Genomic DNA, 24,277 nt, shown 5'->3' with positions numbered 1-24,277 from the left:
GAATGAGGAGTTATTTTATGTTCCGGAAGCATTGGAGCATGGTCGAAGAATTCGTTCATGTTCGCCCCCTCCACTTTTAACTGTAATTTCCGGTTAAGATTAATTACTTTTTATTTTGTATCTTAATTTGGAAATGAGACTTTTGTAGAATCTAAATAGCATGATTTGCTTTTCAAACAAACCAACGCTTCGGGCCCTTTACAGGCCCTACTCTCGAAACACGAAATCCGTTGTTAAGGCCGTTTTCTCACCATAGACTTGAGTTTCGATCGGACCTGGAACTAAGAATGTATGATATGAATATGCGTTTTCACAGTTTCGATCGGGCTGTATTTTCGTTGACGAACTTCGAGAGTAGTTCCGTGCGTTCAGATTTCATGCTTGGAGAGTACGGTCCCCACGTCCCAATACAATACGAAAACCTGAGATCTTAATCTTATGATAATAATTATAATTTATATTACGAACAACAAAGATCCATGAAGTGTTAACATACGAGTACAGTAAGTTTAAAATAAAAGTATAATAATAATGAAATTAATATTAAACCTTTATAAACAATACATTAAAATTATAAAATCAAAATTCAGGCCTACAAACCATCAAATCAAAATTAATTAAAATATAATAAAAAAAATAAATTTGGAATGAAAACTTTTCCATGTTACAAATATAAGTTGTAAGATTAGAATCAAGATTAGAAGAAAATTACAAAAGAAGATTATTAAAATAATAAGAAAATTAGATTCAAAGTAAAGTCTAAGTCAAATAATCATTTATTCCATAGGTAAAATTTTTACACTCGAAAACGTCATTTTTAAGCTACTTTTTAGGCTACTGCTTGTTCGCTACGCTGACCTCCCGGAGAAGAACGAGCAAGAAACTCTAGGGATTGCTCTTTTCAAATAAACTTAAATGGAATACACTTTGAATCATAATTGTGTGGAATCTAGATTCTTGTTGTCTTTCCATACTTCTTTATCTAAAACATACTCTTCAATTTTGTAATATGACTTTTCAATTAAAATACTTTTAATGTAAGTTTTAAATAGGAAATTAAACTATTTTTCCGGATTTAAATCGCGTATATTTGTTTTTTCAAACAAACCGACGTTTCGGGCCCTTTACAGGTCCCATGGTCACGGTTGACTAAAATTACATTACAAATTGGACTACGCCTTTCGTTTGCTGTATCCAGCATTTCAAGTATGGTAGTATCTTAACTACGCAGCGGTGTCTCAGTTAGAGTTATTCCAAATTGAATATATCAACAAATCAAAACGGTTCTCGAAGAAACATATTTGATTAAAAAGATCCTTTAAAAATTCTGACCGCAATTTTATTAAGTGATATAACACACGAACGCTTTCAGTGTGTAAGTGGCGACATCTATTGACATTGATAACTTACTAATGTTTACAACATATCACACGTACAGTGTGCAACATATTTTAGATACCTGTAGATTCTAGCAATGTTATAACCATGACTACCTTCGAGTACCTCTGTCTGTCAAGCATTGCGATTCATCCAAATCCACCATCTTTTATCAGTCATCCCACTGCTGGGAGCGAGTGATTTGTAGGTGAAGGTTTTTAGGTCGTCATCCATCATACGCCAGTGCCAACTTTGCAGATCTTCCGAGAATCAAGACTTCTCCGACATGATGTTTTCGATCACCGTATATACAAGAGATATCAAGTAAAACAAAACTGTAAAGGCTCAGCGGTGCAGACGTTTGGTAGGCAAACAATCTACCTATTAGGCTATCATAATGGTAATAAAAACGTGGAATGATTAACGTCAGGGTTCCGCAGTAAAGTTTCTTTATTAATATATTTTGCAAAAGTAAAATAAGGAGAAAACAGGTAACAATCTCAAGTGAGCTCGCATGTGATCATAATTGTACGGTGCACAAAAAATCGAGAATTTTCAACTGGCCCTAACCTACGGCAACACGTCCTGCCGTGCGGTGTTTGTGCGATCGTGCTGGTGCGTTTCTGTGTGCGTGCATTTCGTAAGTTCATTCACCTTGCCAGTTGGGGAAGTTGGGAGTAGTGAAATATATTGAGACGCTTAATTTTTTTTATTGTTTTGAAATTGGTCCAGACCATGCATTTAAATGCCTAATTGAAATTTTTACTATAATTACCCAAATCTGTGCGATTTGATACCATTTACCTTGGTAATTCATAATAAGATCTCAAGACGGAAGCAAGCCGCAAGAAATGTGCCGCTTGTTTCTGTAGGTATTTACAGATGTTCTATACCTAATAGACCCGCTCGAAAAATAAGTATACAAGGTCTTAAAGTAATTGAGACGTTTCGGATGTGTCCTTTTGTAAGCTATTTTGGGTCTCTGAAATTGACGGCATTCTCGGCATTTTTAGGTTTTCATATTAAAAGATGTTAGTATTGATAATTATCCCATAAAAAATCTCACCGTTCTTTAAGGGTCATCCTTTATAGATCATTGAAAAGAACCATGAAGATCAACAAAAAGATGAAGGTCAAGTAATTTAAAGAAAACCGCACCGTATATACATACATAATGAGGAAATGAAAGTTGGTCTGAAAAGGACAAAAGCAATATAGTTTCTTGCCTAATACACCATGGAACAAAATGTCTTTGGAATTCAATGCTCGATCAAAAGTGGTAGAAGTACCTACAATACAAATTTGGATAACATTTGACTTTCAGTTAGTATTTTTTCTATTTAATGGACAACTCTTTATTGTTTACTTTAATTAAAAAACAAGAGGCAGCAGTGCATGTCGCTGATTTATGAGGTCTATAAATCATATTCATTTAGTTAGACAAACCAATTTAGAGAAATGGGTAACTCGCGAACCGAGAAGATTAAGGTTTATAGTTTATTAACAATGATCAAGATGGCTGAGCGGTTTACCAATTAGGATGTCAAGCTTTTTCAGTAAAACTTAAACATTTTAAATTGAGAATTGATTCTTGTTTACTTAAAACACTATTTTAGAGAATTGAACAAATGATTCTGATTGGCGAAGGTTGTGTAGGTACACCACTACTTACTTAGTGGTGTTATGCATCCACCTTCCACCTTTTGCAGGAAAAATAATGTTAGACGGCAGCATATCAAGCACACGTTGCTTTGGAGGCGATATTCAACATTAGTGTATAGCTTGAAGTGCTGTTGACTGCACGTCGGTCATGTCATTAGACGCGATAAGTACAATTACTTCAGCTTATCATCTAGGGCAAAATCTCCGGGAAACAAATTGTCGGTACATGGTGGCACTTCTAGAGAATTTGAAGGACAGGTTGGGCTGCAGTAGTCACTTTCTGATACTATTCAACATCTGACAGGAGAAGAATCTCAGGAAGAAGGTTTTGGCTATAAAGTAGTCGTAGCTGTGGAAACATTTTCTTTGAGAATAGGAACTTTCTTGTCTAAGATATAAAGGAACTATCCTGTAAATTATTTTTTATTGTATTATACGAGTACATTGATACAATAGACATGTCAAATACTGCGCTTACGAGTGTAAGTATAGCTCAGAAATACATTTTTTCCTGACATTAAGCGACGGGACGAACAAGTACTGCGCTTGGTAGTAGATCAGTAACACGCCCTCAGTTTAGAACAGTTGCAGTGCCGGTCAGAACTTTAAATCGCAAAGATCATCCTGGGACATAAGTTGACAAGCCTCCTGGCCTGTAATTTCGCCACTCCTACTCTTCAACACCGGAACGCAGTAACGCTCACAATACCTACTACTTGACATCAAAATCAGGTAAGGTGGCAGTATTTCCCTGGACGAACTCTTTTAGGAGCTCTACTAATACTAAATAACATATTTAGCTCCACATTTCCGTACATTCAATAACAAACAAGCAATCAAATAATTTACGTACTAAGTACTACATGCTTACATTCCACATTAAACTTTCACATACTATAATCATGTCATTCGTGGAACACTGTTTTACATTATTGTTTTTAAGCATAGCATCAACCGGAAAACCAAAATTATTTTTAATCGACTTGAGAAAAGGAGGAGATTGTCAATTCGACTGTATTTTTTGTGTGTATGTTACGCGATTACTCCGACATATTTTGAGAACCGATTTCAATGATTCTTTTATAATCGAAAGGAGGTACAGCTGTAATAATCCCATTCAAATTTGAGGAAAGTATTCCACCTTCAAGGATGGATTAAATTAGGGGATGAATCCGGTTTAATGGATTTCACCTGCTTTCCGTTCACTCTTTTCAATAAAATCTGGCAAATAGACGTAATTCCACAAACTTTTGGGGTTGGTTTTATAATAAAAGTGTTATTGTTATTTGTTGTCCGTTTGATTCAATGATTTACTAGTAAAGAACGCCTTATGGCATTCATATGTCGTTGTGTCCGTCATTTACCATATGTATAGTGCGAAAACTTTAAAAATACTATAAAAGCTGTCTCTTATTGGGATAGACAAAGGGCCTAAACGTGCGAAGTATCTGAGATACCTCGTTCGCTTTCTCAAAAATGTCAATTGTAGTATACCATGTATTTTGCACAAATTATAATACATAATAAAAAATAATTATAGTAGATGTAAAGCTCCTTGTTGCAGAGTACGTTCAAGGAAAAACTGATACCTTACCTATTTCTGCCACCAAGCAGCATGTGAGCATTACAGCGTTCCGGTTTAGAAGAGTAAGGGTGCCGGTGAAATTACTGGCACATGGGACTTATCAACTTACGTCTCAGGGTGTCGGGCGCAGTGACAGTGGTCCTCAGATCTTTGTGATTTAAAGCTCTGAGTGGCACTGCAACTGTTAAGGCCAGACGTGTCGCTTAACACCAGGGACACAACTTGTTCGTCCCGTCACTTGTATTATATTAAAAATAAAACTTATGTCTCAGGGTGACGGGCGCAGTGGCAGTGCCCATAAGATCTTTGCGGCTTAAAGCTCTGAATGGTACTGTAACTGTCATGTATAGGCGTGTCGGCTACCACCAGGTGCACGACTTGTTCGTTCCGTCACTTGGTACGTACAAAAAAAATGAACTCGCACATTTTGAATAATAAATTCTAAACATTATTGATCTTAATTATCTAATCGAAAAAAAGCAAAGTTACGAAAACTGTAATAGAAACATTATCTCACAGATCATTAAAAAAATATTTAAAAATATAAAGACGTATTTTTTCTTAACAAAAAATAATTTACATATGTGAACTCAATGTCTTTCTTTTTCGTCCGATATTTAACCAAGTCGCGGAGTCGCATTTTTGCGACGCACGCACTTACAGACGCATGTGTGCCTTCCAACATACACACTCATACACACGCATTACGTAGCATAGTGCATACAATGATGGACGAATTTTTGTACACTCAGTACACACGGGTGGAAATAAAAACATTTTTTTTAATGCGAGTGGTCTGTGATAGAGAAGTGAGTTTCTTAAAATTGTACGAATATTTTATTAAATCATGTATTTACATGCTGCAGGATGTGGTAATCTGTAGGTATATACGCATATATTCCGTAAAGAGATATTATTATGACGTCAGACATTAAAGTGTATGGCACAGCTGTTCTAACCGACTTATAGGGCTTTTAGTCTCGGTGTATATCTACTTCACAGAAACAAAACAAATAGAGATTCGGTTTAGTCAATCAATACCGATAAAAACGAGATTTTCAAGACTATTTAAAGGACGGTTTCCAGACATATAGGCTTGACATTTAGGCAGTCAAAACACGTTAATTTTAGTCAAGTCCTTTATTATCTCAAATTATAAAATCGCAAATTATTTTTGAAGTAATTTTTATTTTTATTGCACGCACACAAGAAACAAGGGCGTTTACTGTAGTTTCTTAGTCTTTAATTTTAATATCGTTCTTCAATATAAACAGATTGTACTAAGCTCCACTCTACAGTGTTGCCATGTCCATGTAACCAGAATAAGAAAAATACTGTTACTTTAGTAGATTTTGTAATATATAATTTGCATTTGCATTTATTTTAAGTAAATTTACATGTAGGAAATGAAACTATTTTTCCGGATTTAAAGCGCGTATATTTGTTTTTTCAAACAAACCGACGTTTCGGGCCCTTTACAGGTTCCATGGTCACGGTTGACTGAATATTCAACCGTATTCAACCGTGAAAACAAATATACGCGATTTAAATCCGGAAAAATAGTTTCATTTCTTATGTGTAACAATCGCGAAAACCTAAGAACTCGATAAATTTACATGACTCAAATCTTTATTTAGGTTAACAAATTACACGAGACATTGTCAAATTTACCAATACCAATCTAAAGTGGTATTTTTATTATATATCACAACACACATATTTAAACGACTTTTACTATACTTAGCAATCATGGGAAAATTGTGAAGAGTCTATGTAGTATTCAGACTCGAGAATAGAAAGCTCTACCAATCCGTTGGATTACGGACCTACGGTAGTAAGTGGTGGTCAAATATCAAGGACACGTCAAGCACGATACTTCACATTTGATTTCAACTCTATAAATAAAATAAATAATAAATAACGCACACACTCAACATAGCCCCGCACTAGGGAAACCCTGTGTCGCGGGTGCCATGGACACACACATAGACAACCACAAATTACACCCAAACTCACGAGAGAAATAATTGTAGGCCATACAATTATTTCTCTCGGCCCGGGAATCGAACCTGAGACCTCTGCGTGGCAGTCCGGCATGGTAACCGTTCGGCCACGGAGGCAGTTTGACACTATGACACTTCTATGACACTTACCATAAGAATATTCCACTCAGTACGCCAAATGTTTAGAGTATTAGTTACTAATAAAATAATATTACATACTTACACTAACATTTTAAAAAATAGCATAAATAAAAAAGCTACGTTGCCGTTGTACACCCCGCTTAACTACAGATTCAGCGTGATATCCGTCCGTCCGTCTGTCACATCCGTTAACTACACGCTGTTGTTTGTATTCGTATTCTGTTATACCGCATAAGTTCATTGTAATCGGGAATCACAAATGTCACGTTCCTGGCCGCTAATAGTACCGGCTAATATCTTAGATGTAGGTCGTAGAAATGCTTTAATTATGATATTTACAATACCTGCTTGCCGGCAGGATCGCCTATAGATACATATAGCGCTGGAAAGGCAAAACGTCTAACGAGTATTTGGAAATATTACAAGAGAGCGTTTTAAAGTATTTTTTTAAAACTAAAATTTTATTTGTTATATGGAAAAGCTGAAACTTTCTAGTATATACTATAACAAATTAGAATTAGAAAAAAACATAATAAGAAACTCTTATTAAAATTACAGTTATGACTTATTTTATTAGAAAAAATACTTTAAATCGATCTCGTATAATATTTTCCAAATGCACGTCGCGTCAGAAAGGTATCGGTTTCATACACACAACACAAGCCGTCACGTCAGAATGCGACACACTAATATAAATCTAACCATATTAAATGTATGAAACTGATACCATTCTGACGCGTCACGATACGACACGTCAGACAAACGTAAATCCGGCTTTAGACGTTTTACTTTTCCAGCGCCGAATGTATTCGATTTCCACAGGGAGTCTGCAACACTGAATCTATCGTAATCATTTTTTGTCACGGCTGTGATTATCAGACATTGGGACAAACTGATTTTTACCTTTATTTCCAATTGAATCAAGTCAGCTACTCAACATATTGGATGGAATCGATCACAATTTGAAAAAATTTAATACTTAAAATGGTTACAATCATGTACGTATCAACGAACAAATTTTACGATGACCTTAAACAACACGTTTTTTAAATCAATCACATAGTAGTAGAGCTCCTTGTGAAAGAGTTCGTCCAAGGAAGTACTGCCTAACTTACCTATTTCTACCGTGAAGCAGTAAAGTAAGCATTACTGCTTCATGTTCTTGAAGAGTAAGGGTGCTGGTGAAACTACAGGCACATGGGATTTGTCAACTTATGTGTCAGGCACTCTGAACGGCACTGCAACTGTTATGGACAGGCGTGTCGCTTAGCACCAGGCGCACGACTTGTTCGTCCAATGGCTAAATATAATAAATAAAAAAGGTTTTTTGGCGCGCAATGTGTGCATTGAAAACAATAATACAATCCTACAGAGCTACTAACTCTACTTTTAGAACGAATTTTTTCCTTCTGAAAGTAGATAGATATATATACCTACAACGATTTTTACGACCTCCGTGCCCGAGTGGCTTGCAGATCGGTTTTCATGGTGTCGCCATCTCTGAGATCCCGGGGTCGATCCCCGTCCGGGTCAATGTAGAAAAACTTCTCTATATTGTTCCGTGTCTGGGTGTTTGTAGTACCGTTGCTGTTTCCGATTTCCATAACGCAAGTGCTTTAGTTACTTACTTTGGGATCGGAGCAACGGGTGTCATGCTGTAAAACATTTCTTTAACTACACTGCAGAAATACAAGAACAAAAACCGTATCTACATAGACAACTCAGAACTAATCTACAGAACTAATAATAAAAACCATGTTGTGTACATAAATATACTTCATACCCTTTTTCATTGGTGTAGACAGAGATGACAGCCTCCCACTTGCTACCTGCCACACATCTTTCACCATAAAACACATAAAATCAAAGCTTTCATTTATGTGGAATGAATAGTTAAGGGAATTCTTGACCTGGCCTTTATTAGAAGTCACAATTACCGCGTTTTTGGTCGCTAATAGTACCATCCCATATACTCGTATTAGATACAATACGAGTTCGATATATAGGTGGTTATATACGATATATACGATATATAGGTGGTTCTGGATTCGATTAAAACAAGGTGCCTGCATAATTGTATACGCTACATAAATATTCGTTCGTATTTATAAATTTATTTAAATAACTGATACTAACAGTCCAAATCCTTTCATTGTAAAAGGAGGTATGTGCTCAGCATTGGGACTATATATAGAATAACTATTACTATTATTATTAAAAGTCACAGGGAAACCAGAAACTAGGAGAAATAACAGTGCATCAAACAAATTGAGGTAGGTATGTCACCGAATTCATTAAGTGCGGTTAATGGCACCCACTAGGCCACCAGTAGTAGATGACATCTGACACTCATCATTAAAACGTGTACATGTATTGTGGATACAGGTCTTCTTTCAATAGAGGACTTAGCTCATAGTCCACATTTTGCTTTCATAGAGTTATGTGAATCTTCTGCGTCATGTACATTTTATCGCGATATTTTTCTTCAGCGCTAATCTAGTAAGTAAATAATTACATAAGTGTGTTTAGAGGTCCTCTCCTATTGGAGGTTGGACAACATCATGGCAAACCTAACTTAAGAGGCTGCCTCTGACTCTGCCGAGAGTGCCGCCTTCTACCAACAACTTCGTTTTCCAGCGATTTTGTCTTGGATGATGAGCTGGAGTAATTTGTAAAATAGAGGTAAGTTACATTTTATCTCAAGATATACAAATTGAAATAAATTTTTATGAGCAGTAGCGCTCCTTATGAAAGAGTACGTCCAGGGAACTACTGCCACCTTACCTATTTCTATAGCATTACTGTGTTACGGTTTTGAAGGGTGCTGGTAAAATTATAGGCACATAGGACTTGTCAACTTATATCTCAGGGTGACGGGCGCAGTGGCAGTGCCCTCCGATCTTTACGATTTAAAGCTCTTAGTGGCGCTGCGACTGGTAATTATGAACAGGCGTGTACCTTACAATCAGGCGCACGACTTGTTCGTCCCTTCACTTGAAATACCTGTACATAAATAGGATTAGAATAACTTTAATTTATTAATCAACTGTGCCCTTAAAGGCTTATAATGATCTTAATTTATGTCATCTTGTAATTTTTTTTTATAATATCAAGTGACGGGACGAACAAGTCGTGCGCCTGCTGGAAAGCTAAACGCCTGCCATAATAGTCGCAGTGTCACTCAAAACTTTAAATCGCAAAGGTCTGAGAAGTTCCATGTGTCTGTACGTTCACCAACAACAATGTTATGAGAGAAAACTAATTAGAAAAAGATCTACGGTTGTCGTAGAAGGAGATTAAGATAAACATTAGAATCTTACAGTGGTGCAGAGATATTTAACATAATATTTTTTTAAGATATCAAGTGATGGAACGAACTAGTTGGAAGACAAGCCTGTCGTATAACAAAGATCTGAGGGGCACTGCCGCTGTGCCCGTCACCTTGAGATATAAGTGGACAAGTCCCATGTATCTATAATTTCACCAGCACCCCTTACCCTTTAAAATCAAAACGCATGTTCACATAACTGCTTGGCGGCAGAAATAGGTATTGTGGCATTACAAGGAGCTCTACTGCTCTAGCTACATATATGCCTAACAGGGACATAACATCTTTAATGCATGATCGTATTGTAATTTTGGCTCTAAATTTATATTAGCATAAGTTGATAAATTATACAACATTATTTTGTCAAGGTCCTTCTTATAATGGCTATAGACTAATTGGACCCAAATACGAGGTCTCGCCCTAAATAAAGGGTTCGGAACCCGAAATAATGGCCGCACACAAACTATAAGACTTGGCGATTTGACAAACTGTATCACGTCAAAAGTGCTTTTATCACATTAAAGTCATAAAGATAATACGAACTACATGAAACACATTACTTACATGTAAAATTTTAGGACTTTCCTGTTTAAACATAAAAAGTTATCCACTAGTTCGTGGAATTTTAAACCCTCTCTCCTGAAAAGAGCGAGACGACTGTAAATTTAGTATTGTTTTAAATATAAAACACATGTTTATTATAGTTACGAAATGTTTAATGATCAAAAATTTTAAAAAGAACTAATTTTGCGAAAACGTATTCTGGCTTTATTATATTTTTCGCTTTTGCGCCATTTTTTTAGTAATTATTATCACGTGTGTCCCGGACAGCGGGATACGAATCCTAATAATCTCAGTACAGAGTACTAAAAAAACCGGCCTCAAAAGTACGTGGAATTACGTTTATTTGCTAAGTTTCATTGAAATATCCCCTAGTTCGCCACTATACAGGACTTGATACTGGAGATAATAAAAATAGGTTCTCACTACGACACTACTCAAAGTATATCGAGAGAAAAACGCCTTGAATTGGAGAAATAGCAAAATCAACTAAATAATTGCTAAAAGTAATTGCTCCTAAATTAAAGTTAGGCGCTATTTATAAAAATGAATCTTCATGCGTGAACAGCCACCATTATGAGGTGGATGATTTTCTTCAAAATGAAATGGGACCACTATGGAAATACTCCCTTTCCAACAAAAAAAGAATCATGAAAATCGGTTCACAAATACCGGAGTTATCGCGTAACATACATACAAAAAAAAAACATACAGTCGAATTGAGAACCTCCTCCTATTTTGAAGTCGGTTAAAAACAGGACTGTCCCGCTCCAAAACGGGACGAATGGTCACATTAAATATACATCATCAGCATCTTGTAAAACAGAGAGCTAGAGATTGAAAGAAGAAAGTAAATTTTATTCAGTGCCACTAATCTTAAATTGTACTTACAAAATAAAAAATAAATTAAGACTAAAATTAAAAATACTGAATGGGCACCACTCAGCAAATGCCGTGGTTGAGAACAGCCACGCGTCAGCGCGATTGGAGATTTGAGTGACCTCTGAGCCGATGCGCACTTATCTAAATATCCAGCCTAGATTTTGTTTTATTAATACAAGCCTTCTGTCCACTTACCCACACTAAACTTATGTGCGTCTTAAACTTGTACTTGTACTTGTTAACTAGCTCAATAAGAAAAGAAGGATGGCGAAAGCTGCCCCAATAATGACGAAGAGCCGTTCATGGACTTCGTTGGTGTAATTTTGCGTTTTAATTTATGTCTAGTTATTAATATATTTTTGAATATTTTTAGAAGCCGGAATAAAAAAATTGTAAAACATTGTAGTTTAGAACAGATGTAAGAACACAACGCAATTGATTCAGTTCGACCATAGATTAGGTACCGTTCTTGTACGTACGTTTCATTTTAAGCATGATCGAATGTTTACCTTCCTGACGTATTGGTTATTTTATAGTACACACATAAAACATTAAAACTATAAAATTCCTAATGAATTAATCAATTAAACAGTAAAGACATAAAGCAAAAAATAAATCAATATGTGACAAAGATATTTGTACAATATTTAAATGAAGAAATAATGAAAGTTGCAAAGAAACGTTTTGACAAGAGACCTCTTGCTAATGTCAATGTCACATTGATATTGAGAACAGTGTTACCATTTGTGGCAGATTTCTGCCATTTGGGCAGATTTAATTTTTATTCACTTTCATTGCTACAGAACATGATAAGTTATATTAAATGTGGCAGAGTTAGGCAGATTTGGGAATGTTCGAGAAGTTCTTTATTATTTTTGGGGACAAATTGAAAACTTGTTGTTTTTTGTTACAACGAACAAACATCTGAAGCGAAATAAAGGAATGTTATAAGCATAACCTACATCAACTTTATAACCCCCACTTCTAAGTACAGACTGTAACTCAATTAGCTTTTTTGATGCTTTGATAATGAATCACAAGTATTGATAGGTCTCCTTAATGAACGTCGTCAAAATTTTCAGTCAGTGAGGAATCTATTATCTAGTGAAGTAAGTTAGTAAATAGTTTTACTGTTAAAGCGTGAAACACACTGACAACGGGTGCGAGTCGCGCGCGTGTCGGGAGCACGGCGGGTGCTAGACGAACGAACCAAATTCAGTGATATTCGCTCTTTATTCCTGACTTGTACCACAACGATCAGTTTCGGTGAGTGTACTATCAAGGGCTTCCACTTAGCAGGTTCTAATTACAGAGAACAATTTATACCGCCACCAAGTTGATTGTACCCTAAAACATTAGTTGGGTAAAATAGGGAATTACTGTATTTACATACACTACCAATGCAATGCTAAAATCGCAATGTCGCGTGTCGACGCCACATCTGTCGCATCGCACAGTTGCAACAGCTGTCAAAAATGGTTCTTATGCAACTTAAAAGTACCGTGATTATTTTATATAAAAAATTGAATAAATGAATGAAATATTGAATTGTCCATAAAATTGCAGTGACAACACTAATTTAAGTATAAAAATAGTTAGTTGTTGTGCAACGAGCGGCCTTATTGCTCTGTAGCCATTTATTCCAGGCAATCTTATGATAGAAATTAAGGATACGCAAACGGGATGAAATCAATGAATATCTACATGAACATACTACATAATAAGTACTAACAAAAACATATATGTATACAGGTTGTCTAACAGCTATGCGACAAAGAGTGTGGGTACATTTTATATTCTATATTAAGCATTATATGCTATACTAGTTCCTTTTAATGCTTAATATACATACGGATTTAGTTGCAGTAGAGCTCCTTGTGAAAGAGTTCGTCCAAGGAAGTACTGCCACCTTACCTATTTCTGCCGCCCATGGTGAAATTACAGGCACGTGGGACTTGTCAACTTATGTCTCAGGGTGACGGGCGCAGTGGCAGTGCCCCTCAGATCTTTGCGAATAAAGCTCTGAGTGGCACTGCAATTGTTATGGACAGGCGTGTAGCTTACGTACGACTTGCCATCACGCCATCAGGCGTACGACTTGTACGTAACGGATTACTTGATATTATAAAAAAAAAAGACTGCAAGTGAATTTTTATAGCAAAATTATACACAGGGTAATGAATTTTATGAACTAGATATGCGCGTGAAAACAAGCCATACGCCTTTCCAAAAAATCTTGCACATTCTCGAGAATTCCCACATCAGCTACCGTCGGTGACATCTGGCGGGAGGGAAGGAGGCGACGGCGTCAAACAAGTGAAGAATTATAAATCTTTGCAAATTTCATATTGACCTAAAAGTTTTGGATTGTTTCAAAATCTTGAACTCAAATATCCCTTTCTCCTTTCTCTGTTCTCCTTCCTTTTCTTTGTCTATTTCACAAATAAGCGATATGTAAACAATGTGCATGTCTACCATTCTTGTTATGTAAAAGATCTAGACTAAACAATTGAACTACCTTACGTAGAGTTTTTTATTTATTTATTATTTAAATATAAGTGCGAAAAAAAAATTGACCTCCATCTCACCTGATGGAAAGTGACTATGAGGTCGAGGATGTAGCATGCACATCTAAATAATGTCTATTCACTCTCGCCTTGAAAAGGTCCATGTTATAGCGTTCGGGGAAGGTGGAAGCGAAACGCTTCGTATGAATCCTGGGAATATCCACAACATAGGGGTAGAACCGCAGTCCACGTCTAGTCCCCCGATGTTGCAAAATGGAAGGTGGAATCAAATTATGCAATTCCATCGCATACTCTCCATGATATATCCTACAGAATACCGATAGGCACGCAACTCTACGGCGATGTTCAAGGCGCTGCAGCTTCGCCTCTACTAATCCCGAGTGACCTATAAGCGTCTTAGCACGCTTGTCTATTTAATTCAAGGTGGCCAGTTGGTATTTAGCAGAACCATCCCAAATGTGGCAGCTGTACTCCATACACGACCGATCTTGTGCTTGGTACAGCTGAAACAACTGTCCCGATGTAAAGTAAAGCCTCAAGGATGCCAAGATTCTTACGAGTAGCTGCATTTTTGGCTATGGATTCAATGTATCTGCCGAAGTTCAGATTGGACGACAGGTCCATTCCAAGTAGGTGATTAATCAGTATGACGATTTCAAATGTAATTCGCTTAGGTACCTATCTTAAAGATTATTTGGCTTTGACTATGACTTAACACCTATTAGAGTCTCAAGGCGCACTCGCTAGAATTCACGCGTCGCAATGTAAAGTGAACATACATTACACACAATCACGCCTATCTCCCACTGACTGAAGTAGGCAGATGCCGTGACCCTTCACTCTCCTCCACTCGTGTCAATGTACATTCATACATTGTTTTTATTAAAAAGGTGTTTACTGTTATAGTATATTTTAAATGACGAATACACAAACAAAAGAGCGAAAAAATTAAATAATATCAAACCAATGCACTAGAACAATTCAATTCTAACCGCGAAAAGCTAAGAAAAGAGGAAAAAATATCTTTGTAATCTGAGGACTCCTATTTATTTCTAAGTTTCACCCATTTACTTAAACTATTTTTTTCCATCCTTTAAGAGGGGCAGAGGAAAAATTCCTAATCTTTGATTTGATTTTACAGGGGTATATCCACTTTAAAGTTAAAAATAAAATATTGTATGAGTAACTACACGATATATTCAAGCATACACATTAATCAGAAACATAAAACAATAAAGTTTCCTCGATAGATAAAAATCACGAAATGACCTCTACTTTTCAAATTCTTTCGATTTATCCTCGAATTGCTACAGGTTATTAGGACAATAATTAGATAATTAATTATATTTATGCATGATCGACAACTGTCACTACGGATTTTGTTTTAATCCCTTTAGTTTTATAGTTATTCCGCTAAAACGAATTTGGTACTTTTAATGCGCAAAATTCAACATCTCCTGTCGCATGTCACGCGAACTTCAGGCATATATTTGTTTCACAAATTTGGGCGGAGCCAACGTCAAAACTTTTTTGGCATGCTTCCTCTTAAGCTCATTTACCTATTTGGGTAGGCAAAGGTTCCACCATACAGCCTCTTCATTATTCGTATTAATTACTATTTTTCCACAACAAAGTACAACCGAAAATGAAAAATATTTTTCAGCTGTTATCAGTTGTCATTTTATTGTCAGTAATATAAACTGTGAAAATTGATATTATTACCAGATAATATCAACTTTCAATAAGAAGGCAATACGCAAAACTATTATTACCTTACATGATAATATATTAGCTAACATGTCGTCTAAAATTGTAGAAGATTTGCACACTAGCATGCTGGATAAGCTGTTGTCCAGCACTGGGCTTGTCTGCACGAGGCCGGCGCCGGAGTCTCCTGGAGAGAGTATCGAAATGGAAACCGAGCACGAAGAGGGTAAATATAAGTTGTTTGGAATTACGGTACCAAAAATTCGAAACAAGCAAAAAAAAAATAGGCCGGAAGCCAACGTATATTTGTACTAATTTTATTGTTGTGGGATAAATGCATCGTTGGGTTCGATTCATCATCAGCTTCCACGCATCCAGTGCTGGACATAAGCCTCCCCTTGAGCACGCCAACTCTTCCGGTCTTGAGCCGCCCGCATCCAGCCACTGTCGGCCACCTTGCTCAGGTCATCCGTCCATCTTGCCGCGTCCCACACTACGTATTCCTTGACGTGGTCGCCATTCCAGAACAAGTCTGCTCCATCGACGATCAGCCCTCCTGCAGACGTGTCCGGCCCACTGCCATTTATTGATTTTGCGAGCTATCGATCACTTTAGTCCTTTGACGTATGACCTCGTTCGGGATTCGGTAAGTCAGAGAAATCCACAGCTTAGCTCGCTCTTGAATTTGTGGCTGAGGCCTATTGTTAATGTCCACGTCTCGGCTGCGTAGGACATAACTGCTAGAACGCACTGGTTAAATGCCTTAGTTTTTAGGCTTTGTGGGATTGACGACCTGAAGATGTACCTGGGCTTCCCAAGTACCGTCCAGCCCAAGCGAATTCTCCTGTCAGCTTCCTTCTCGAAGTTATGCTTGGCAAGCTGGATATTTTGGGCAAGTTAAACGTAATTATGCACAACCTCGAATGTAGCCCCACCTACGGTCCCGGAGTCACTTGTGCGTTGAACATAACTTTTATGTTGTCCAAATTCATCCTGAGACCTACTCGCTGTGAAGAATCGTTTAAGCTATTCAACATCTCGCCGAGCTCCTGCAGAGATTCCACCATAATAACAATATCATCCGCAAATCGAAGGTATGAGATTACTGCCCTTTGAGGTTGATGCCCCGTCCCTCCCACTCAAGCATTTTGAAGACATCCTCCAACGCGTTAGTGAACAGTTTCGGAGAGACGACGTCTCCCTGTCTTACTCCATATCAATTGATTTTGTCTTGTGCTCAGTCCTTGGACTTGGAAGGGTAACGGCAGTCAACCTGACATCTCCGGAATTAGTCCAGAACAGCTCAGATTTCAATGGTGTCGACGGCTTTTTCATAATCCTCATACGCTACGCAAAAGGGTTCGATTGCGCCTTTTCAAAGAGAGGTATCGAAATGACAACCTTGCACAAAGCAGGTAAATCTGAGTTCTTGGTATCACGGTACCACAAACCCAACGTAAACCAAACGTAACCACGTAACAACCAAAAGTAATACTTACTTGTACTCAGTTTGTGTGAAAGAGCAAAGTAGGGAGGTATTTGAGCTTATTGGGCAATAGCGCCTTTGGATTCGATTATGCCGATTGCGCCTTTTCAAAATTACCTCCAAGAAAACATTCTTTCTTGACAAGAGTTACCGGCAGACTTTTCATTACAAACCGCTTTCCAGGGAGTAGTGATGCCATCACTATTCTATATTATATTTAAAAAGGCGGAATTTTCATGTAAATACTTTTTGACTCAACTCAACTCAACATGTAAACTGTATAACATGTCCCCAAAGAGAGGACGTAGGCCACGCTGTCTAATACTGAAGTTTTTAAGAAAATATCTTTAACGCCACTGGTTCGAATCGGACCGAAGTAAAAACATTTATTGAATAAAAATAAAGAATTGACGAATTTTTCAGCCTTTAGGTTCTAGCAACACCATCTCGTTGATCTCTTAATAGAGATAAGCTCGCCATGTCCATTGTTTTTTTTCTTTGTACAATAAAGAATATATATAAAAATATATAAAAGTAATATGCTTAGTTGGTATAGCGTCTGGCACGGTAAGCTAGAAGACGTCGGTTCGAACCCGGCCGGATCGAAGGAATTTTTGCTGAGTGTTCGATCTTTGTATTAATAATTATAACAAACTAGTGGAGTAATTTCACAAAAAATAATTGAATATCAATTCAATAAAAATTTAAAAAACAGTGAATAGCGACATCTCTCGCCAGGGTTGGTAACTGTAAAGGTACTAACTGGGTGATAAATCTTTCATAGATTTCTCATAAATGGCGCTACAACTAAAAAGTCGTTGAAAGAACCAAATACAAAGATACGACGTAAGCCACATAGAAAAATTTGTGAGGTCCGCTGGTTCGTTCCGTTGCTTAGTTGGTATAGCGTCAGACACGGTAAGCTAGAAGACGTCGGTTCGAACCCGGCCGGAACGAAGGAATTTTTGCTGAGTGTTCGATCTTTGTATTAATAATTATAACAAACTAGTGGAGTAATTTCACAAAAAATAATTGAATATCAATTCAATAAAAATTTAAAATATGAAAGTAATAATTAGACTGTATAAATATCACTTACCTAATTAAGTTGATGTCCAGAACACGTAATCGACGAAGAAGAACAAATCCCCGAAACATTGTTCTCACCGTTAGACGAAGAGGAAATGGAGCCTGTCGCTATTGTAGACGATATACCGTTTCCTTCCCCTTCGCTCCGAAGGGTCATACCGGAGAGAATTAGAAAGATAGAGAAGCAGAATGGAATTCATGTCTTGCCTGAAGTTTTCAAGACTGATATTGACCCGGAGGATATACCTAGAGTGAGATTTTTCTCCTATATCTTGATATAACAACAGTCTTTCAAGTTCCATAACGTCGCCTAAACGTGATCGCGCCGAAAAAACCTTGCACACCTTATCCGCGCTGTATCGGACGAATCGGTAGAAGAATTTTGAAGGTACCCAAATTCCATTCAGGTGATTTTTTTCACGTTTTAAATTATTTATTATATATTCTATTATTTATAAATTATTTATTTATTCTCCAATGCACTGCCATTTTGAGTTGATATTATGAACCTACTTTCTTTTCCTTTGACGTATTTCACTTTCTTTATCTTCCATCAATAAAGAACTGACGATAAAAACCTCGTCAAGTACCATCACAATGTACAGATATATTGTACGTTTAGACAACACTTCAGAAATAACGAAACGTAGGCAATTCTTTCGATTCAACCGATTCGATTCTTTCGGCGAGGATAGTTGTGCGAGGCTTAAAGAAACTTCGTTCTTCGTTATATAAAAAGAAATTTACATATGTGAGTTGAGTGGATTTTTCCAGGAAGAACAAAAAAGTGTGCTATAAATATAGTAAACTTATTGTTTGCAGTTAGTACTCAAATTGGTTAAATTATACCTCTCCTATATACTACTTTTTTATAGTAGGTACCAAGACAGACAACTCTAATGTCTGTTCAATGTATTTTTTTAATAATACCAAGTGACGGGATGCGCCTGGTGGTAAGCGACACGCCTATCCATAACAGTTACTGTGCCACTTAGAGCTTTTAATCACACTTGTTTTAGGCACACTGCCACTATGCCCGTCACCCTGGGGCATAAGTTGACAAGTCCCATGTGCCTGTAATTTCATCAGCACCCTTACCAAACCGGAACGCAGTAACACTCACATTATTGCTGTATGGTGGCAGTTTCTCCCTGGACGAACTGCTTCACAAGGCTGCAACACTGGTACTAAATTATATTAGCTATCGTTGTGGATAGCAAAATCTGATTGGGTATGCGTTATTCCCACTTCGAACTTGTGATAGAAACAACGTAATTCGTATCACTTTTTAATAGGAGACATAAATGCAGGAAAATTCACTCATTTCGGAAAGATGATGAAGATACACTATAAATAATGATGTAAAACGTGTGCAAAGTAGATAGATAAAAATTAATTGGGTGCCACTATGCGGTTTGCGATATATTTTATCATAGTGAATTGTATATGTGACCCAAAATATGATGGGAAATACTACATAATTTATCTAAATATTAACTACACTATGTAAAATACAATAATAAAAGCCTTATCTAATAAATAATTATTCTTCGTTTGCGTACTAAGAACAAAACGTCCATAGTTTCATCAGAATACATTTACAAATTCATTTATAACATGAATGTACGTACTTATTTGGGTTGAATGTGGATTAGATTATTTTTCATAAACCTAACTTCCGTGTAGGTATATTTTGGCTGGTGGAGTACGTTCTAAACATTTAACGAAATGTTGGTTATGTCTTAGGAATTGTCTATCTTAATTATCTTATAATCTGTTTTAGATAAAACACACTGCGCCACAAAAATATATCGAGATACTGGGTGAACTCACAGGTTGTTCAAAGTACACGAGTAGTCTGGCTGAATATTGGTTTCTGGATACTCTGGCTAACTTGCTCCGAAGGGGACAGGATGATAACTTGGACAAACGTTAGTTAATATACCTGGTCTTCTGGTTATATTTTGCAATCTGCCAATTAACTAAGTATAAGGAGGAGTGAATTTTGGCATGAGAATGACACTTTTTGGTAATACCTCTCATTATAGTCTACCGGAACCGCGATGCTTATAAGTAGTTCTGAAATAGCTTTCTATTACAGGGCTATTTGTAATATACTACCGTCTCAGGACTGTATTACTAACATCATGTATACCTACGTTTGTTCCATGTCTTTTAATAATTCGTTCTTTTAAAGATTTACTTTCAGACAAAAATGAAAATATTTAAATAGATCGGTGATATCTCTTTGCAAAACGCGGTAGTCATCGCATCGAAAAGGACTTGCACGTTTGAACTTACTACCTTACTACCAACTAAGATCTAAAAAGTGTCAAATAGTACAAAAAACTTTTAAATTTGTTTTTGGTATTTTTGCCATGTTTTGTCAAAATCTCGAAACAAAAGTTGTTGTTTATGATGTTAGTAAGTAATCTTGTCCTGCAAGGTTATAAGTATTTTAAAAATAACCCTGTATATTCAACAACATAAATAATATTTTAATTAAACTAGGGATTTTTCGTCTATTACAAGCGCAAATATTTACGACACAAGTCTTTATTAGGGCCAGCGCAAACCGGCGGACGGGAAGGTAGAAGACATCAAATTTTGTGTATTTTATGCTATTTCAATTGCCTTTGTGGCCGAACGGGTACCATGCTGATCTGCCCGATCCCGGTCCAGAGGTTTCGATTCCCGGGTCGGGAGAAATATTTGTATGGGCTACATTTATTTCTCTCGTGAGTTTGGGTATAATTTGTGGTCGTCTATATATATGTCTGTGTCACCGGCGATACAGGGTTTCCTAAGTGCGGGCCTATGAGTGTGTGCGTTATTATTATTATTAATACGGTATAAATAGCAATGTTCGGGAATTGACCCCGGAGCATCGCAGCACATTTCTCTGTGCGAAATTTATACATGATTTCAATTCAATTAGTAGAAAATATACATTGATAAATTTAATGTCCTCTGCCTGCCGTCCGCCGATATGCGCTGGCCCTAATGAACCAGAACTAAAGAACTGTCTGTAAATTATATTTTCTAGTAAATAGAGCTCAATTTACATTACTGCGGAATGAAATGGAAGCGAAATTGTGTAACCACAGCGTAATTAACTTTCTGTGAATTGTGTAACATACAAACTAGATATGAGTAAAAAAAAGGGTCGAGCGCCTTCCAGAGAATTCTCTCGCGATTTTGGGAGATCTTGTCTAGTTTGTACGTTACACAATTGACATAGTGTTAATAATTATGCTATGTGTACAGTTTCTTTACGACGATTCGCTCCCGGAGCAATGTGTTATAAATTAATTCTAATATCACTCAGAACATTCAGAGGTCTGGAACTGGCACTTCGGTTTGCAAAATATGAGTCTCCAAACCTCCTTTAAAATTAAGCCACTACAATATCAGCGGATTTGTACGTCCCAATACCGGGCACGGGCCTTATCTCAGGCGAGGGTTTAGGCCACGCTGGCCCAGTGCGGGTTGAGAACTTTGCACGTTTTTCGGGGGTTATGAACCATCTTCGATGTGCAGGTTTGTCACGATGTTTTACTTCATCGAAAAGCTCAAGGTAAATTTCAAATTAAATTTCGTATATAAATTCCGGGAAACTCAAAGGTGCGAGCCCGCATTCGAACCCACGGCCGCTGCTTGAGAGGCGGTAGGTTTCTTTGTTTTAATAATAATATCAAGTGACGGGACGAACAAGTCGTGCAGTACAGTTGCAGTGCCACTCAGAGCATTAAATCGCAGTAATGCTGACAATACTGCTTGGCGGTAGAAATAGGTGAGGTGGCAGTACTTCCCTAGACGAACTTTTTCACAAGGAGCCCTAATGTAACTAATCAAATTAATTCACTTATTTACCACACACAATAATACGAAACAGAACATATAACAATACTAGCGGAACAAAAACAGTGCGTGAAAGGAACAGGCTCAGTTTAATCCTTGTGGTTGTGTGCCCCGCGGTACTGATTTTCCTGGTCTGCCTGGCTGGCCTTGCCAATAACACCACTATCACGATAAACATAGAATATTAATAATTCTATTCTATATATTTTTTATTACTAATAAATTAATAATAAAAAAAATGGTATAACCATGACTACGTACGACTAATTTATGTTTAATTAACAACAATAATAATTTGAAACCAGACAATATTCTCAGTTTCACTTAAGCTTGCTCCCTGTCCGCTCTGACTCTAAAATAATGAGAAGACGAAAAACACAGTTTATCTCACTTAAATTAAACTTAAAACCGTTAGGCTACCACAGCTTTTTTATTTAGGCCACTGTAGCTGATTACATATAATATTCAATCCTCAGATTAGAGCATTGCCAAATGTAATGTTTCAGAGGCTCAAGCGGTGTTGATTCAGTGGTTCTGCCAGTGGATGCGAGAAATGGAATATTTTGACGCCGCCAGTCGTGAGAGGATGCTTCGGAGATTTAAAGTTACTTTGACCATACTTTTAAGTTTCGCCTAAACGACCTATAAACAGACCATAATTTCTTTATTGTATATCATTTTCAATGTCCCACATACTGGGTTTTCAATATTTCGATGGCTTTCAGGAATAGTAGCCTATGTCAAAAGCATCTAATTTATCAAGGAGATGGTTGAGAAAGCTGAGAAACGTCTGCCGCTCTCGCGACCATCTGAATGTTGTCATGTGATTGTTCTATGCAATAAAAAGCATAGAATACCAATCACAATAAAATTTTGCATTTTACAAGTCAAAATAGGACCAATTTTTTTGAAAAGCACCAACAAGTTGAATTTCAGCTTGTCAACCAACGGTCCCTATGGTAGATCTTGTTTGTTTAGAAACCATATTTTCTCCCCCCTTTGTCATCTCGTGTATGATCTTTTTTTACGATACCAAGTAACGGAACTGCCAAGTCGTGCTCCTGGTGGCAAGCGACACGCCTGTGCCAAACAATTGCAGTACCGCTCAGAGATTTTAAATCACAAAGATGTGAGGAGCTCTGCCACTGCGCCAATCGCCTGAGACAATTTGAATAGTCCCATGTGCCTGTAATTTCACTACATAGCACCATTTAGGTACCCTTCAAAACCGGCTGAAATAGGTACGGTGGTAGTACTTCCCTGTGGGCTTAGCACATCGAGTATATAACCAGAAATAGAGACCAGATGTCATTTAATTTGTTTGAAAACTATTCTGCCAAATCATCACAGTGACAACTGCGCTCCGATTGGCCAGCGCGAATTCGAAATAATTGACGGGTGTCGTCAATTTTTATGTTTTTCCCACACCACCGAATAGAACAACCCTCATTGTTAGAGATATTATCTTTATTACAATGAATACAGAATATTTTTGGAATATACGGAGACGTATATACAGGTCAGTTGTTGGCGTTATACTATTTCAGTTTTCTAATTTGTGATTACAGCGCAAACAAGAGTTGATATTTGACTGATGAGTTGCCAGGGAGTTGCGTTTATTTCGTCTCTATTTCTAGTTATATACCCTTTGGCTTAACACGATAGGCCATGACATGCACGAGAGTGACATAAAACCACGAGATAGGGTTAAACCGGATTAGATGACCCACTTTTTGAAAAGGCTTCCTAATTTTAAAATTATTAGTTTATGTCAATTGTAAGTCAATGGTTTACCATGAAGAATTCCTATGGATATAAAGTTTAATCTTTTACATTACATTAAGACTTCATTTTTTTGATCAAACATTTACTGATTTTGAAGAAATTAACTTTTTGCAAAACTATTTTTTTGAGGATAGATGCTTACCTATACGGATAGACGCCACACGATGAAAATTCTAAGAAGGATAGATGCCCTTTAGAATAAAATAGTCAAATTCATAATAAAATGTTTTATTTGTGATACTTAATATAATGTATATACATATTATATCTTTTATAATAAAT

The 24,277-nt window shown here is 36.9% G+C and overlaps 1 protein-coding gene across 1 annotated transcript in view; it reads left to right on the top strand.

The window, feature by feature from the left end:
- Nucleotides 1–15,947: 15,947 nt before the first annotated feature.
- The window catches only part of LOC113232526, a 13,468-nt gene continuing 5,138 nt past the window's right edge, over nt 15,948–24,277 (top strand). Inside the window, exons 1-4 of the mRNA XM_026467286.1 lie at nt 15,948–16,000; nt 18,380–18,600; nt 20,133–20,280; nt 22,717–22,814. Of these exons, the coding sequence (XP_026323071.1) occupies nt 15,979–16,000; nt 18,380–18,600; nt 20,133–20,280; nt 22,717–22,814 (489 nt within the window). The 5' untranslated portion in view covers nt 15,948–15,978. The remainder of the gene's footprint in view (nt 16,001–18,379; nt 18,601–20,132; nt 20,281–22,716; nt 22,815–24,277) is intronic.

This window comes from Hyposmocoma kahamanoa, unplaced genomic scaffold, assembly GCF_003589595.1.
Source record: "Hyposmocoma kahamanoa isolate Upper Pololo Valley unplaced genomic scaffold, ASM358959v1 76, whole genome shotgun sequence".
Lineage (NCBI taxonomy): Eukaryota > Metazoa > Arthropoda > Insecta > Lepidoptera > Cosmopterigidae > Hyposmocoma > Hyposmocoma kahamanoa.
This window is presented reverse-complemented; position numbering and strand designations above follow the sequence as displayed.